This window comes from Cydia fagiglandana, chromosome 27 (genome assembly GCF_963556715.1).
Source record: "Cydia fagiglandana chromosome 27, ilCydFagi1.1, whole genome shotgun sequence".
NCBI lineage: Eukaryota > Metazoa > Arthropoda > Insecta > Lepidoptera > Tortricidae > Cydia > Cydia fagiglandana.
Window position 1 is genome coordinate 22,981 of NC_085958.1, and position 17,481 is coordinate 40,461.

The 17,481-nt window shown below is 41.0% G+C and overlaps 1 protein-coding gene and 1 long non-coding RNA gene across 2 annotated transcripts; one reads left to right on the forward strand and one right to left on the reverse strand.

The window, feature by feature from the left end:
- Positions 1–1,671: 1,671 nt before the first annotated feature.
- On the forward strand, positions 1,672–6,787 carry LOC134677780 (uncharacterized). The gene is made up of 2 exons (XM_063536208.1): positions 1,672–3,003; positions 3,083–6,787. The coding sequence occupies exons 1-2, from the start codon at positions 1,672–1,674 to the stop codon at positions 6,785–6,787; spliced, it is 5,037 nt and encodes a 1,678-aa protein (XP_063392278.1).
- A 9,286-nt stretch (positions 6,788–16,073) lies between these two features.
- LOC134678020 (uncharacterized) lies at positions 16,074–17,375 on the reverse strand. Its single transcript, XR_010100152.1, has 2 exons — positions 17,267–17,375; positions 16,074–16,216 (listed from the first exon to the last, which is right to left on the reverse strand). It is a non-coding gene; the product is annotated as an uncharacterized LOC134678020 (long non-coding RNA).
- Between the last annotated feature and the right edge of the window lie 106 nt (positions 17,376–17,481).

Consider the following 17,481-nt stretch of genomic DNA (forward strand, 5'->3'; position numbering starts at 1 on the left):
CTAACCTAACCTAACCTAACCTAACCTAACCTAACCTAACCTAACCTAACCTAACCTAACCTAACCTAACCTAACCTAACCTAACCTAACCTAACCTAACCTAACCTAACCTAACCTAACCTAACCTAACCTAACCTAACCTAACCTAACCTAACCTAACCTAACCTAACCTAACCTAACCTAACCTAACCTAACCTAACCTAACCTAACCTAACCTAACCTAACCTAACCTAACCTAACCTAACCTAACCTAACCTAACCTAACCTAACCTAACCTAACCTAACCTAACCTAACCTAACCTAACCTAACCTAACCTAACCTAACCTAACCTAACCTAACCTAACCTAACCTAACCTAACCTAACCTAACCTAACCTAACCTAACCTAACCTAACCTAACCTAACCTAACCTAACCTAACCTAACCTAACCTAACCTAACCTAACCTAACCTAACCTAACCTAACCTAACCTAACCTAACCTAACCTAACCTAACCTAACCTAACCTAACCTAACCTAACCTAACCTAACCTAACCTAACCTAACCTAACCTAACCTAACCTAACCTAACCTAACCTAACCTAACCTAACCTAACCTAACCTAACCTAACCTAACCTAACCTAACCTAACCTAACCTAACCTAACCTAACCTAACCTAACCTAACCTAACCTAACCTAACCTAACCTAACCTAACCTAACCTAACCTAACCTAACCTAACCTAACCTAACCTAACCTAACCTAACCTAACCTAACCTAACCTAACCTAACCTAACCTAACCTAACCTAACCTAACCTAACCTAACCTAACCTAACCTAACCTAACCTAACCTAACCTAACCTAACCTAACCTAACCTAACCTAACCTAACCTAACCTAACCTAACCTAACCTAACCTAACCTAACCTAACCTAACCTAACCTAACCTAACCTAACCTAACCTAACCTAACCTAACCTAACCTAACCTAACCTAACCTAACCTAACCTAACCTAACCTAACCTAACCTAACCTAACCTAACCTAACCTAACCTAACCTAACCTAACCTAACCTAACCTAACCTAACCTAACCTAACCTAACCTAACCTAACCTAACCTAACCTAACCTAACCTAACCTAACCTAACCTAACCTAACCTAACCTAACCTAACCTAACCTAACCTAACCTAACCTAACCTAACCTAACCTAACCTAACCTAACCTAACCTAACCTAACCTAACCTAACCTAACCTAACCTAACCTAACCTAACCTAACCTAACCTAACCTAACCTAACCTAACCTAACCTAACCTAACCTAACCTAACCTAACCTAACCTAACCTAACCTAACCTAACCTAACCTAACCTAACCTAACCTAACCTAACCTAACCTAACCTAACCTAACCTAACCTAACCTAACCTAACCTAACCTAACCTAACCTAACCTAACCTAACCTAACCTAACCTAACCTAACCTAACCTAACCTAACCTAACCTAACCTAACCTAACCTAACCTAACCTAACCTAACCTAACCTCCCCTTTACAGAGGCGGCAACCTTCACGATAAGTCGGGAGAGCCCCGACAAGGAGACAAGCGGTTCTGTAGGACTTCTGTAGGATCGTCTTAGGCTAAGGCACCACCACCGCAAAAAGAAGAAGTAGATGTTTGGTTTCCGCACGCCTGTCAAAATGGCCGGAAACCAGGCGAACGACGGTGGCGAACCGTCGAAGGTGAGGCGCAGCATCGGCGAATGGGAGGCCTCAGGAAAACAAAAACAGGGGCAGAGCCCCACAGCGGCCCCCCCGCCGGCCAAGGAAGCCTTGGAGGCCCCTGGCAAAGACCTCCTAAGACTGACAAGTCCTCAAGGGCAACGAGTTGCACAAGTAAAAGTTGGAGAGGCAAAAACCTCACCAATCACCTGCATAAAAACCGCCGAGGCCAGGAGACTAATGGAAAAAGCGAAAAACCAATTAGACCTTTCCGGCAACATTAAAAAGGAAATGAAGGCCTCGGTGAAAGAAATTATTGAAAAACTCTACAAGATGGTGAAGGACTTGGAACTCGAGAAAAAACGCCTAGAGATGCCTCGACTCAGTTCAGCAACAACCCCAAAGCTGACCAACACAGCAAACACCACATTCACAGTCACTCCGGAGCCAGACCAATGCTTTCCTAAGAACATTCTGACAAAGCTGGAAGAGCAAACCAAGCTCATAGAAGAGAACGGCAGAAAAATGGACGAGCTGAGGGCCTCGATGGAGACCCAAAAGGAGACCCTTGGGAGGATGGCGACGACCGCGACATACGCAAGCGTAGCGGCGGCGTCCCCAAACTCGGCACCCGGTGCAGGACCGACCTTGAGAAGAGGTACCCTGCACTCAGTGGTCGTTACCTCCAAGGATGAAACTGAAACGGGAGACGAGGTCCTCGACAAGATTAGGAAAGCGGTAGATGCGAAGGATGGGTGGATTACGGTGGAAAGAGTCAAAAAAGCGAAAGACAGAAAAGTCGTAATGGGGCTGGCTACTAGAGAGGAAAGGGAAAAGATCAAGGACAGGCTAGCAAAAGAAGTAACCAATCTCATCGTCGAGGACGTGAAGAATAAGGACCCACTACTCATCCTTAGGAGCGTGCTCTCCATAAACACGGATGAGGACGTCCTAAAGGCACTGAGAAACCAAAATAGGGATATCTTCCGTGACCTTGGCGAAGAGGAAGACCGAGTGTCAATCAAATACCGAAAAAGGGCCAGAAACCCTCATACAGGACATATAGTGATCAGCGTCTCTCCCATTATCTATCAGAGAGCAATAAATAGGGGAAATGTCCACATAGACCTCCAAAGAATCAAAGTGGAGGACCAGTCCCCGCTGGTGCAGTGCACCCGCTGCCTGGGATTTGGTCACGGCAAACGCTTTTGCACAGAACAAACCGATCTGTGTGGCCATTGTGGAGGACCCCACTTAAAAACCGAGTGCGAAGAATGGCTTGCCAAAATACCACCCCGATGCCACAACTGTGTAAAGGCAAACTTGGAAAACGCAGAGCATAACGCATTCGACCTTGTATGCCCTGTACGACAGAAATGGGACAATATAGTTCGAGCAACAGTGGCTTACCACTGCTGAGGGCACCAAAAAGGTACAAACGCCCTACCGGGTAGCGCAAGCAAACCTCCAGAGAAAGAAACTGGCCACAGATGAGTTACTTGTAGAGGCGGAAAGGCGGAAAATCGCCCTTGCGCTCCTACAGGAACCCTACGTGGGGGCCAGTAAAGAAATGAGGAGCCACAGAGGAGTGAGAATCTACCAGAGTGACGGCACTGAAGAGGGTGTTGTAAAGGCAGCAATAGCCATATTCGATGACGATCTCAATGTTGAACAATACCCAAAACTCACCACAAACAACATCGTGGTGGTGGGGATCAGCACCGTCGCTTGGAGGATTACACTCGTGTCCATTTATTTTGAGCCAGACCAGCCCATTGAACCCTACTTGGAGCACTTATCCAAAATAAGAAAAGAAATAGACTCTAATAAATGGATCATAGGAGGTGATGCCAACGCTAAAAGTGTATGGTGGGGTAGCCCACAGACGGATCATAGGGGTGAAGACCTGATGGGAACCCTCAATGAGCTCAACCTGAACGTGCTCAATATGGGAAACATACCGACTTTCGATACTGTGAGGGGTGACAGGCGCTTCAGCAGCTTCGTTGACATAACAGCCTGCTCAACGGAGATGCTGGACCTAGTAGATGATTGGAAGGTCGACGAGGGACTCACGAGTTCGGACCACAATGGGATTCTTTTTAAAATTCAACTCAAAAAATCAACAGGTATCAAAATACAAAGAACCACCAGATTATATAACACAAAAAAAGCAAATTGGACCGATTTTCATGAGAAACTCGGACAATTATTGCAAGAAAATCACCTAACAAAACCAGAGATAGAACAAATAGAAACGAAGGAAAAAATTGAAGAAATAGTAAATAAATTAACGCAAGTAATAACAGAAATATGTAAAAAATCCATCCCAAAAAAGAAAAATAAAGAGAATCTCAAATTACCATGGTGGTCGCCCGAACTCGAAGAGATGAAACAAATAGTCACTACTAGAAAGCGCAGAATCCGCTGTGCAGCCCCAGTAAGACGAGAGAGGGTCGTGAAAGAGTACCTTGAAGCAAAGGAACAATATGAAAGTCGAGCAGTAAAAGCCCAAGTCGAGAGTTGGAAAGACTTTTGTAAAAAGCAGGATAAGGAAGGGCTTTGGGAGGGTATATATAGGGTTATAGGCAGAGTCACAAAAAGAGTGGAGGACGTACCCCTGGAGAAAAATGGCGAAACCCTTAGCGCTAAAGAGTCGGTGAAGCTGCTGGCGGAGACCTTTTACCCAGAGGACTCTGCCAGTAGTGATGACGCCCACCACAGACAAACCCGTAAGAGAGCGGCCGAAGTGAACGATGGCGAACAAAATGAAACTTGTGAACCACCCTTCACGATGGCTGAACTGATATGGTCGTGCGAGTCGTTTAACCCGAAAAAGGCACCAGGCGCGGAGGGTTTCACGGCCGATATATGCTGCCACGCCATTCGAGTAAACCCTGAATTGTTCCTCACCCTACTAAACAAATGCCTCAAGTACCGATACTTCCCTAAGATCTGGAAGGAGGCCACGGTGGTCGTCCTCAGGAAACCGGGAAAGGACAACTATGCAAACCCCAAGTCATATAGGCCGATAGGATTGCTGCCAATCTTCGGAAAGATCTTAGAGAAGATGCTGGTTGCCAGGCTAAAGTCCCACCTAATACCGAGGACCAGTGCCTGCCAATACGGATTCATGCCGCAGCGCAGCACCGAGGACTCCCTCTATACCCTTATGCAGAGAATTAACAAAAAACTAGGTGAAAAAAGGATCGTCACGCTGATCTCACTGGATATAGAGGGGGCCTTCGACAGCGCATGGTGGCCTGCCATCAGAGTCCGGCTGGCCGAGGAAAACTGCCCCGTTGGTCTGAGACAAATGATGGACAGTTACCTAAAGGACAGAAGCGTCACGGTGCGGTATGCGGGTGAACAGTATGGACTGGAGACCAGCAAAGGCTGTGTACAAGGGTCAATAGCGGGTCCCATCCTCTGGAATCTACTGCTGGACCCACTCCTCAAAAGTCTCCAAGCCAGGGGCGACTACTGCCAGGCGTTCGCGGACGACGTGGCACTTGTGGTGGATGGAAGCACCGCAATGGAAATTGAGGCCAAGGCCAACTCTGCTCTCGAACATGCCCGGGAATGGGGCGTCAGGAACAAATTGAAGTTCGCACCGCACAAGACCAATGCAATGCTTATTACACGAAAACTAAAGTACGACACCCCACGCCTGTGCATGGGCGGGATTAATATAGGGATGGTCAAGGAAATAAAAATGTTAGGTGTTGTCATCGACAACAAGCTCACTTTCAACGAACACGTCTCGAACGTCTGCAAAAAGGCAGTGGGTATCCACAAGCAGCTCTCCAGAGCGGCAAAGGCAAGCTGGGGACTTCACCCCGAGGTTATTAAGACCATATATGTAGCGACAGTGGAGCCAATAGTCCTGTACGCCGCAAGTGTATGGGCCCCGGCCGCAACAAAAATAAGTGTCCAGAAGCAGCTAGCAGCGGTCCAACGAGGAATAGCACAGAAACTGTGCAAAGCGTACCGCACAGTCTCCCTCAACTCTGCGCTCATCCTGGCCGGGATTCTCCCACTCGACCTCAGAGTTCGAGAGGCGGCCTCGCTATACGAAGCCAAAAGAGGTGTCCCCCAGCCGGGATTGGGCGACTGGGAAGTGGAGAGAATGGCTCCAGCCGCAGAAATGCCACACCCCGCAGAACGCCAGGAGCTGAAACTAATAAGCCTCGTTGACCAAAATGATGTCAACAATCATAGTAACTATGAAGTGCGAATTTACACGGACGGTAGTAAGATAGGAGGTGGAGTCGGAGCCTCACTGTCTATATGGCGGGGGGAAGCCGAGATAAAAGCCCGGAAACTAGCTCTACCTAAGTTCTGCACTGTCTACCAGGCGGAGCTTCTCGCAATCTGTGTGGCAACAAGAGAAGTCAAGAACAGTAAAGCAAATACGTTCGGGATCTACAGCGACTCCATGGCAGCCCTTCAAACCATCCAGAACTACAGCTGCCTCCACCCTCTAGCAGTGGAAGCGAGAGATAACATAAGAACAATATCTCACCAAGGCAAAATTATCGCTTTGCATTGGATAAAAGCACACGCAGGGCTGGAAGGTAATGAAAGGGCGGACGAACTCGCCAAGGGAGCGGCTGCGGACTCCAAACGTAAGCGTGACTACGATCAATGTCCGGTATCATTCGTGAAGCGAAATATCCGTATGGCCACGCTTGACAAGTGGAATTGGAGATACACCACAGGTGAGACAGCATCGATAACAAAGCTGTTCTTCCCGGATGCGGTAGCGGCTTACGGGACAGTCCGAAAAATTGAATTCACGAGTCCAGTGACACAATTAATGACAGGGCATGGTGGATTCTCCGAGTACTTACACAGATTTAAGTGCAAGGAGAACCCATCGTGCATATGTGAACCCGGCAGACCAGAGAGCATTCCGCACCTAATAGCGGAGTGCCCTCAGTTTAGCATACAAAGGCACGATACAGAAAATAAAATTGGGGAAGAGATAAAAGTAGAAAATATTAGTAAAATAATGCAAAACAAGTATATTAGAGACACGTTTCTAGAATATTGTAAGAAAATTGTAAAAATAGTAATAAATAGAAATAAGTAGATATAAGATAAACTATGTATATTATAATAATAAACATGATGTTTATCTGGATTAAACAAGTATAGCTCTAATGTATAAAGTAATACAATAGGTATAACAAAGAAAAAACCTGCTATGTAAAGCCAACTCCCTATTATAAGAAATATGTATAACGAAAGATAAAGTAATCAATAAAGAATACCCTGTCTAAAGTTTATTCCCTATTAAACATAATATAAATAAATAAATAAAGTATAGAGATAGGTGGGAGCCCCACCCACGTAAAGCATAAATGACGATGAATGAAAGAAAGAACCGTATGAAGCATGAAAGTACGAGCAGTAGAAAATGCGAGAACTGGCATGAATGAGAAACATAGATAAATACTGTCTCCGATAGTGTTGGAGGACAAAGAGAAAAAAAAAAAAAAAAAAAAAAAAAAAAAAAAAAAAAAAAAAAAAAAAAAAAAAAAAAAAAAAAAAAAAACCTAACCTAACCTAACCTAACCTAACCTAACCTAACCTAACCTAACCTAACCGAGTCGGTCCCCGGCCGTGGAGTGGATCGGACGCGCCCACTGCTGCTCCGAAAGTAGCTCCGCCACGGCGCAGCCGAGGCTCAGCGCTCCGCGAACAGCGCTCCGAGCCCTGCGCCACAACACTTAGAGCACAAACGCTCTAAGTCCAGCGTCTGGTGCTCCATTGCTCCAAGACACTGGCCCAGTGAACCGCGCACCAGTGTACAGGGCTCCGAGCTCATAGTCCCCAGTGACCCGTGCTTATGGACAGTGCGATCGTGAACTAGTTACACAACAGACAAGATAAAATGAGTGACTTTGACTACAAAGACGGATTCAGACGGCGATTCAGCTTTCAATCGGATGAGAGTTCGGACGAAGACGGCGACGATGCTCCGAACTGCATCGGAGGAATGTTCCAATCGGACGAGAGTTCGGACGACGAGGTGGTGGTAGAAGGCAGACACACTGAGGGAGCGCAGGAAGTGACGCCTCCGCCGCCCATACAGACTCCCCCAGACACGCTCACGAGGGTAAGGAACCTGCTCCAAGACTATATGGAGCAGCTTGCATACGAAGTAAAAGTGATAACTAATAACCTGCTAACGAGCAAAAACCACAGAAGTGTTACAGTAGAGAACAAACAACGTATCGCCGTTGCTTGTGATAACATCAAGACCGTAGCTTCAGTCCACACAGAAGACATAATGAGATTGTGCTCCACCATATGCTCCACCTCCACCACCATACAAGTCGAGACAGGTCATGACAGGCAAGCCGATTCAACACCAAGTAAAATTAAAGAAATCCCTCCAATAACTACCCCAAAACTTAAGACAAGAAACATAGCCATCCAAACCGAAGAGGTTGCACAACCTCAACCCAAGACCCCAGTAAATAAACTATTAGAAGACATCATAAACGGAGTAAAGACAGAAATAGGGAAACTAATACACGAACAAAGGGCAGTGAACGAATTAGTAGTGGCAGCACTACCAAGATCAATAGAAGAGGAAAATGAGGCTGCAAAAACAACATCAGTGGAACCCCAAAACGATAACACAGACCGAAACCAAGCCAACAAAGGAAATAGGACAGGAAAACGCAGACAGATAAATAAAGAGAACAAACAAACCCCATCTAGTGCAAACAACAACAACCAAACACAAAGAAAAGTAAGCAAAACAGGTAACAAAAACAGCAATAAGGTAGAAACCAGCTATGCAGTCATCCTACAAAACATAGATCCTGGCAAAGAAAAAGCAGACACATTAAAACAGGTACAAGAAAAAGTAGATGTCATACAACTAGGAGTCGGAATCCAACAAATTAGATATACCAAAAGTAATAAAGTAGTCATAAATTGCGAGAACGAAGAAGACAGAGAGAGACTCAGCACGGCGATCAAAAACAATAACACCGGAGTAACAGTGGAAGTTCCCAAACTCAGAAACCCACAAATTAAATTAATCGGGGTCATCAAAGACAATGTAGGAGATAACATAGTAGACGCTATCCAAAGACAAAATCCTCACATAATCAGCAACATAAATGAAGAACAGAGACATGTCAAATATATACGACACATAAACAGAAGAGACAGCCAAACAAAGAACGTTATCATAGAGGTAAGCCCAGAAATATTTCACAGAATACAACAGCAAAGGAAAATAAAGATAGGATATCAGTCGGTTGTAGCAGTGGAGCAGCAACAGCTTTTGCAGTGCTACAAATGCATGGGATACAACCATAGAGCCTTCATCTGCACGGCTAACACCATATGTGGATACTGTGCAGAAACACATGACACGCGTAAGTGCCCAAACCGTAGGAATAAAGACCCAGCCTGCTCCAATTGTGCGAAGAAGGGAAAGGAGCACATCCACGCGGCTTATAGCCAAGACTGCCCAGAGTACAGCAAATGGTGCAGAATCGCAAAGATGTCCATACGATACCGGTAAGGGCACACACACACAGCGCAGCATAGAACACCGCAATGTTAACTACCACTCCACGAACTTAGAAGAAAAATTGTAAATGCTCCAGAAGTACTGCTCCAGGAACTTAGGAACTTAGATATACCAAAATAATTACTAGCATTGTATAAAATCAACACAGTTGCAGATTTAATCTTTAAATGTAGGACCGCTCCATGAACATAGAATTTATTGTTAATGCTCCATGCTCCATGAACAGCCACTCCACGAACTTAGAAGAAAATTGTAAATGCTCCATAGTAACTGCTCCAGGAATTTAGATTTATTAAAATAATTGCTAGCATTGTATAAAATAAACACAGTTGTAGATTTAATCGTAAAATGTAAAATGTATGACCGCTACATGAACATGGACATTATTGTAAATGCTCCATGCTCCATGCACAGCCACTCCACGAACTTAGCAGAAAAAATTGTAAATGCTCCAGAATAGGTGCTCCATGAACTTAGGAACTCAGATGTACCAAAAATAATGACTAGCATTATATAAAATCAACACAGTTGCAGGGCACATGGTCGCCCGTATCCATAGCGAGGACCATATGTCTATAAATTCTCAGAATATCATTAAAGCAAAAAAAAAAAAAAAAACCTAACCTAACCTAACCTAACCTAACCTAACCTAACCTAACCTAACCTAACCTAACCTAACCTAACCTAACCTAACCTAACTCAAAACCTAAGCTAACTCAAAACCTAAGCTAACTCAAAACCTAAGCTAACTCAAAACCTAACCTAACTCAAAACCTAAGCTAACTCAAAACCTAACCTAACTCAAAACCTAACCTAACTCAAAACCTAACCTAACTCAAAACCTAACCTAACTCAAAACCTAACCTAACTCAAAACCTAACCTAACTCAAAACCTAACCTAACTCAAAACCTAACCTAACTCAAAACCTAACCTAACTCAAAACCTAACCTAACTCAAAACCTAACCTAACTCAAAACCTAACCTAACTCAAAACCTAACCTAACTCAAAACCTAACCTAACTCAAAACCTAACCTAACTCAAAACCTAACCTAACTCAAAACCTAACCTAACTCAAAACCTAACCTAACTCAAAACCTAACCTAACTCAAAACCTAACCTAACTCAAAACCTAACCTAACTCCGAACCTTACCTAACCAATCTATAGTCCAAATGACCAGATAGTTCATGGAAAAATCTTAACAGCGCGATCTGTCTGCAAGACTCACCTCCTATAGGCGCCATCTATCGCTTATTGCAAAACACTTTCTCATTATGATAACAGCAATGCGTTTCAGATTACAATTTTTTCGCCGCTAAACGGGCTAGAGTTAGATTATGGTTTATCCATTAATTACGTCATTATTTTATTTGGGCAGTAGGTGAAGTGACGTGGTGGAGGGAGGGCTATTGGGGTGAATCAACTTTTAGAACACTTGGTTTCGTGTCCCTAGCGTGGAAAACTCGATTTTTCAGAAACCATGTTGATGTTTTTACTTTTTATTATTACAAGCTATTATTTTTCTTTCATGATCCTTTCCCGTTATCTGTCTGTAATCAAATCTTGCAAGTTAAATTTGATCCACTTCCCGATTTCCGATTGAGCTGAAATTTCGTATGCATGTATAAATCGGATAACAATCCAATATTATGGTACCATTGAGCTGATCTGATAATGGAGACAGGAGGTGGCTCTGTGATGAAACAACGCAACCTATTGTGTTAGGGATTTTTAGAATTGTCTCGATGAGTATTAGTTGTCTGTCGTAAGAAAAGTACAGTCAGCGATAAAAGCTTGTACCAGAAATGATATTTTTGCCAAAAAAAAAAATTTTTTTACACGAGCATCATTAGATCCGTATTTAATTAACTCATTAAAATTAACAACTTGTTCAGATATAAGTTACATTTTGTACGGTAACGCAGACAAACAAAATCCCATACAAAAAACAGGGACACACCATTGTTGCCTATTTTCTGTTACATTACCGTACAAAATGTAACTTTTATCTGAACTAGTTGTTAATTTTAATGTGTTAATTTAATGTTTTAATGGATCTAATAATGCATGTAAATACAAATTTTTTTAAAAATCTATCATTTTTGAAATATTGATTTTTTTGCTAGGGAGTCTAGGGACACGAAATCAGTGTTCTAAAAGTTGATTCACCCATTGAAGTCACTTTTATTCCATAGTGTAATCAATATTGTTTTGATTTTTTTACTGTATATGCTGTACAGTTAAATAACTAGCTTTAGCTATAATAATAGTTTTTATTCCTTATCGTCTATTACTTATATAAAATAAGAGTCAACCTGGGGGCACGGCCGTGCCCCCGCCAAGACGAGACGAAGGGCAAAAGGCAGTGCATATCTTATCTCGGCACGTTTCGTCGTATTTTCGAACCCTCGTAGTTTCGTTTCGCTTATTAGCTGGCACTTTGATAACACAAAAAGCAGTTAATATGAACAACATGTTAAAGGTACCAAATAACAAATAGTATTTCAAAGAGATTTATATGCCGCCGTCTATCAACATTTAAATACAAGAACTCGATAAAACCCCAGCAAACCCGTACATCTATCGCCCTCCAGTGGTGAATAGAGAAACAAGAGTATTTCCGATCAAACACCTAGATGGCGTTAGTAACCAGTCGTATTTGCGTAGAACTCGTTAGTTCTCAGTTAAATACTGTTCCTTATTTTTTTATATTCTATCTTTCACATATGAACAACATGTTAAAGGTACCTTCTGGAAGGAAGGTTCTCTAGAGGCGCTGCTTGAAGCAACTTAGGTCCGCAAACGCTCTGTCCTTGGAACCAAAAATAAAATAATGTGTTTTGTAAATATAGCTCAATCAGTTATTTAATCGTTCCTCGGACTACCATAACGTCCACAAATAAAGTGACATACATTCATACATACATACATACATAACGTTTTAAACGACTAGAGAAAATAAAATATACCAAAGGTTGAGTAATAGGCACGTAAAATACTAATTAGAAACTAGAGTACTTTTCTTAAACTATTTTAGGAGTTTAAGTTGATATTTAAACGTATTCATGGGTTTACTAACGAATGGGCCAAAAACGTTTCCCAAAGTATCACATCCCAAACTATTTTTCCCAAATTATCATTTCCCAAAAAAATGTTTGGCAAAACAACTTATAGCAATTTTTCAGTTAGCAATAGTCTTTTTTGGCAAGTTATTGTTTAGCAAATAATTACTTGGACAAGTTTCATTTTGTCAAGTATTATTTAGTGAAATGTATCATTAAGCCCTCGTATGAGCCGGAGCGCACCGAACCGAACGAACGAGGAAAATATTAGAAAAAAATAATCACGGCACATGACACAGCATAACTTACATGTCCCAAAATATTACATGGCGTTAATACGAGAAAAAAAGTGTCCCCAAAATTTCATACAAATGCACCAAAAACTTGGGGATATTTTTTCTCAGTAACTAATACCTAATGGAGAAATCTACTGATTCTGAGTAGAAATATTATATCTAAATTCAAAATTCTAACAGAACAAATTTAGGTTCAAATTTAAATAGAGATGCCGGTCAGACTGTAGGTACCAAAGGGGGGCCGTTTCTGGGACTTAGATTTTTTTTTGAGAAAATGAAAAATCATAGCGGTTTCAACACAGAATAATTTACAAGATTTTGATGAAATAATCACTATTTTCTTAATAAACTCTCTAAAATTTAAAATGGCCGTGTTAGACGCGACCAAAGATTGATGTTTTTAAAGGGAGCTGGGACGTGTAAAATTTTATTATTATAAAAAAGGCCGATTCTGGCGTTTCGCCGGCCGCTGCCGCGGCACGCTCGCTTCGCTCGCTCGGCTCGCGCGCTGTAAGGTCGCAGTTCTACCTAACACTCCTCCTCGCTTCGCTCGTCGTCGTATCTACACGGACCTGCCTTAAAAGAGTGTTATGTAAAATGTTTGCTAAATAAGTTTTTGTCCTAATAACATTTGACAAAGTAAAATCATGCCAAATGATAATTTGACCAAAGAAATTATATGCGAAGTGTAACTTTGCTAAAGGTTCCTTTGGGAAATGAAACTATTGCGATAAGTTTGTTGGGAAGTGAAATTTGGCAAAAGGTATTTAGCCCACACGAAAGTACACCGTATTCATGTTACATGTTACTTATCAGGAAAAGGTGTTTTTAGCATTAGAAAGAAGGTAAACGATCTTGACATGTCTTTTATTAAAAATCACTTTGATAAATAATTCACCGCAATCATGGTTAATTGGTTAGAATTATAAATCATATACAATCTTTTATATTATTTTGCTTTCAAAACAATTTTTTTTAAAGCGTTTTTCAATAATTTTCAATAAAAAGACACGTCAAAATAGTTTACCTTTCTTCTAATGCAAAAAAAAACTGAAGTAGGTATAGTCGAGTAAACATTCATTTTGGTTCATTCGACATTGACGTGTATATCTAAGGAGCGGCCTTACGGGCATTATAAATGGTAAGTGCTAGTTCAGTGGTGTGAACGGTTTGCCGAGTAAACATTTACTCGATCAATGTACATAACTAATGAGTAAAAATGCTAATATTTCACGAAGAAGTCTTTTATTAGACGATAAGATACAATTATATTAGCAGTCACGACTGACACACTACACATGACTGCTAATATAATTGTACAACAATGTTCAACCCTTGCCTATAGGTACAAATCCCACTCGTCGCGATACTGAAAAAGAAAAGTAAACAGATTAATAGTTATTTGTTTTACAAGGGGGCAAAGTTGTTGTTTAACCGCTCGTGCTAGTATTGATATCCGAGCAAGCGAAAGATTCCAAAATTGAACCACGAGCGTAGCGAGTGGTTCGAAAAATGGAATCTTGAGCGTTGCGAGGGTTTCAAAGCACGAGGGTTAAACAAAATTTGCCCCCGAGTGAAACACAATTTTTTTCACCACAGCAACCCGAAGCAAATATTAAATGTAAAATATCAAATAAAATCAAACCGAATCAAATCCAAGTGAATGTAAAATGTTTGCTAAATAAGTTTTTGTCCTAATAACATTTGACAAAGTAAAATCATGCCAAATGATAATTTGACCAAAGAAATTATATGCGAAGTGTAACTTTGCTAAAGGTTCCTTTGGGAAATGAAACTATTGCGATAAGTTTGTTGGGAAGTGAAATTTGGCAAAAAGTATTTAGCCCACACGTTGTTATTAAATATTTATCATCCAAAATCATCATTTAAAAGTCAATTCTAGCAGCAAACATGAGAAAACAACTCAAAATTTGCATTTGATTACTTTGCCTCACATGTGAATAAAATGCAACTTTGCTATCGCTTTTTGAAGTGCAAAGGAAGCTGGTGTGGTGAAAACTATGTTGTTGACGTGAAACGTAAGGTGAACGTCTTTAAAAACCCGTAGAGGCGCTTGGATTTTAATTCACTTAAATCTGGTCTTTAGACCAGATTTAAGTGATTTAACGAAACGTGTTACGTATGCCGCGGTGGTTTATATCTATGTAACTATAATACCTAAAATGTATAGTTTTACTATCAATGTATAGAGGAAAGTAGTCATTACTCTGAACTGCATGTGCCGCTGACATAGATGGTGTTTATTCTGCGCTAGAAATCGACGCTTTCGGAGCTAAAAGGACTATAAATGAAACGGTCTAGTTTTTTACATAGGTCGAATAAATATGTTCTCTCCAGTTTGAGGAGTCAATATTTAAACCTAAAAATGTAATGATATTACTTTTTGTTGGAAATAGGCCACAAACATAAGCGCCTGCTTATTTATTACACGCAACACGACGCAGCGCGCATGTAGTCAATCTTGACCTTTAGGAGTCTCTTGCCATACATACGCGGCTAGTAACGTTTCATGTTAATCTTCATTTAAGTTTTTATAATATATTCTTTTTGTTTTTCCCTCAAAAGTCGTATTATTTCATTAGGTTATGGGCCGCCCCATGCCTACGTAAAAAAACAATAGAAAGTCAAAGTGTTTTTAAAGTGAAATAGTTCAAGTAAAATTTAAAGTCATTCTAACCTAAAACGGTCGCCAAGTAGGATTCTTTTTCAGCATAATATCAAGCATAATACATTATAATGACGTCTAATAATGGATTATTGAGCATTGAAAAATTAACTGGAAGAGAAAATTACGCCACTTGGAGTTTTGCCGTAAAAGCATATTTGCAGTTGGAAGATTTATGGCAATGCATTGAACCAGAAACCGGCACGTCAGTCGACGCTAAAAAGGATGTTAAAGCTAAGTCAAAACTTATTTTGCTTATCGACCCCATAATATATGTGCACGTTAGAGAGGCAGAAACATCCAAGCAGGTGTGGGACAATTTAACGTCAGCTTTTGAGGACTCGGGCTTGACTCGAAAAGTAGGCTTGCTAAAAGATTTAATAAATACTACGCTAGAAACAAGCGCAAGTATAGAAGATTACATAAATAAAATAATGTCATCCGCACATCGTTTAAGAAACATTAAGTTTAAAGTAGACGATGAATGGCTGGGAACGTTAATGCTAGCGGGATTGCCAGACGTATATAAGCCCATGATTATGGCTATTGAGAGTTCCGGAGTAAAAATCAGTGCCGATTCCATTAAAACAAAATTGTTACAGGAAGTAAAAACTGTGGATACAACTGCATTTTACTCAAACTCCAGAAGGCAAGAGAATAAAAAGACTGACAACAAAGGGCAAGGGCAAAGTAAATCAAAAGGACCCAGATGTTTTTTTTGCAACAAACACGGGCATTTAAGCAAAAACTGTTGGCATAAGAAAAATAAATTAGATAGTAAAGATAATGCTTTTATTGCAACTTTTTCAGCCACCAGTGCCACCACACATAATGACTCGCTGAACTGGTACGTGGATTCGGGTGCGTCGAGGCACATGACGTTACACAGAGAATGGCTCAAGGACGAAAGGGCACCATCTGTAACAAGCATCAGAATCGCTGACAATAACATACTCAAAGTACAGAGTTGCGGTGATGTAACAATCAAAGTACCTGACACACAAGGAAACATAAGTGAAATACAGGTAAGAAATGTCCTTTATGTACCTGATATAGGCACTAATCTAATATCTGTCAGTAAGACAATAAAAAGTGGCTGTAAAATAGAATTTGATGAGTTTGGCTGCCAAATAATCAATAAACAAACTGGTTTGAGAGTAGCAGATGCCATAGAAATTAATGATATGTATAAGCTTAATACAATAAAAGAAAAAGTTCATGCTATGCCCGCCGCAGTTGCTAATGATGACAATTTTGTTTGGCACCAAAGAATGGGTCACTTAAACTTCAAAGATATGGCAAAAGTTCCAAATTGTACTACCGGTGTAAAATTGTCTCCGTGTAATGAAAATATAACATGCATAAGTTGTATTCAAGGAAAGCAGACTAGACAGCCATTTCCAGGTGAAGGCTCCCGGGCAACTGAGTTGCTAGAAGTCATCCACTCCGACGTATGTGGACCGATGCAAACTGCATCACTTGGAGGTGCCAGGTTTTTTGTCACTTTCATAGACGATTTTTCACGTAAAGTATGTGTTTTTACCATGAAGAGTAAAGCTGAAGTTTTTGATAAATTTGTTGAATACAAAGCAAGAGTTGAAAATGAACTTAATAAAAAAATTAAAACTCTAAGGACAGATAATGGCAAAGAATACGTAAATAAAAATTTTGACAATTATCTCAAGAAATTTGGCATATTGCACCAAACTACAAATCCATATACACCGGAACAAAATGGATTAAGCGAGAGAATGAATAGAACTCTTATTGAAAGATCTAAATGTATGGTACTAAATGCTCAATTACAGAACAACTTCTGGGGCGAGGCAGTGGTCACGGCAGCGCACATTATAAATCGTTCGCCGACGAGAGCCCTTTCCTACGTCACTCCAGAAGAGGTTTGGACAGGCAAGAAACCAGACTTAAGCTACATGAAGATCTTTGGGTGCAAAGCGATGGTACACATACCTAAAGAACGCCGCCAAAAGCTGGATCCAAAATCCCGTGAGTTGATTTTTGTCGGTTATAGTGACTCCGCAAAGGGCTACCGTTTTATAGATCCTAAAAATAAGCAAACTATAACAAGTAGAGATGTCGTATTTCTTGAGGCCACTGTAAAAAGAAATATAGTTAATAATGAATCTGCTCCTGAAAAAGAAAAAGTAATTAACAAAGAAAAGAAA

Bases quoted from the DNA above. Each gene is read 5' to 3' on its own strand.
- LOC134677780 (XM_063536208.1), top strand. From the start codon at position 1,672: ATGGCCGGAAACCAGGCGAACGACGGTGGCGAACCGTCGAAGGTGAGG. The intron at 3,004-3,082 runs GTAAAGGCAAAC...GGGACAATATAG, and splicing joins CACCCCGATGCCACAACTGT to TTCGAGCAACAGTGGCTTAC.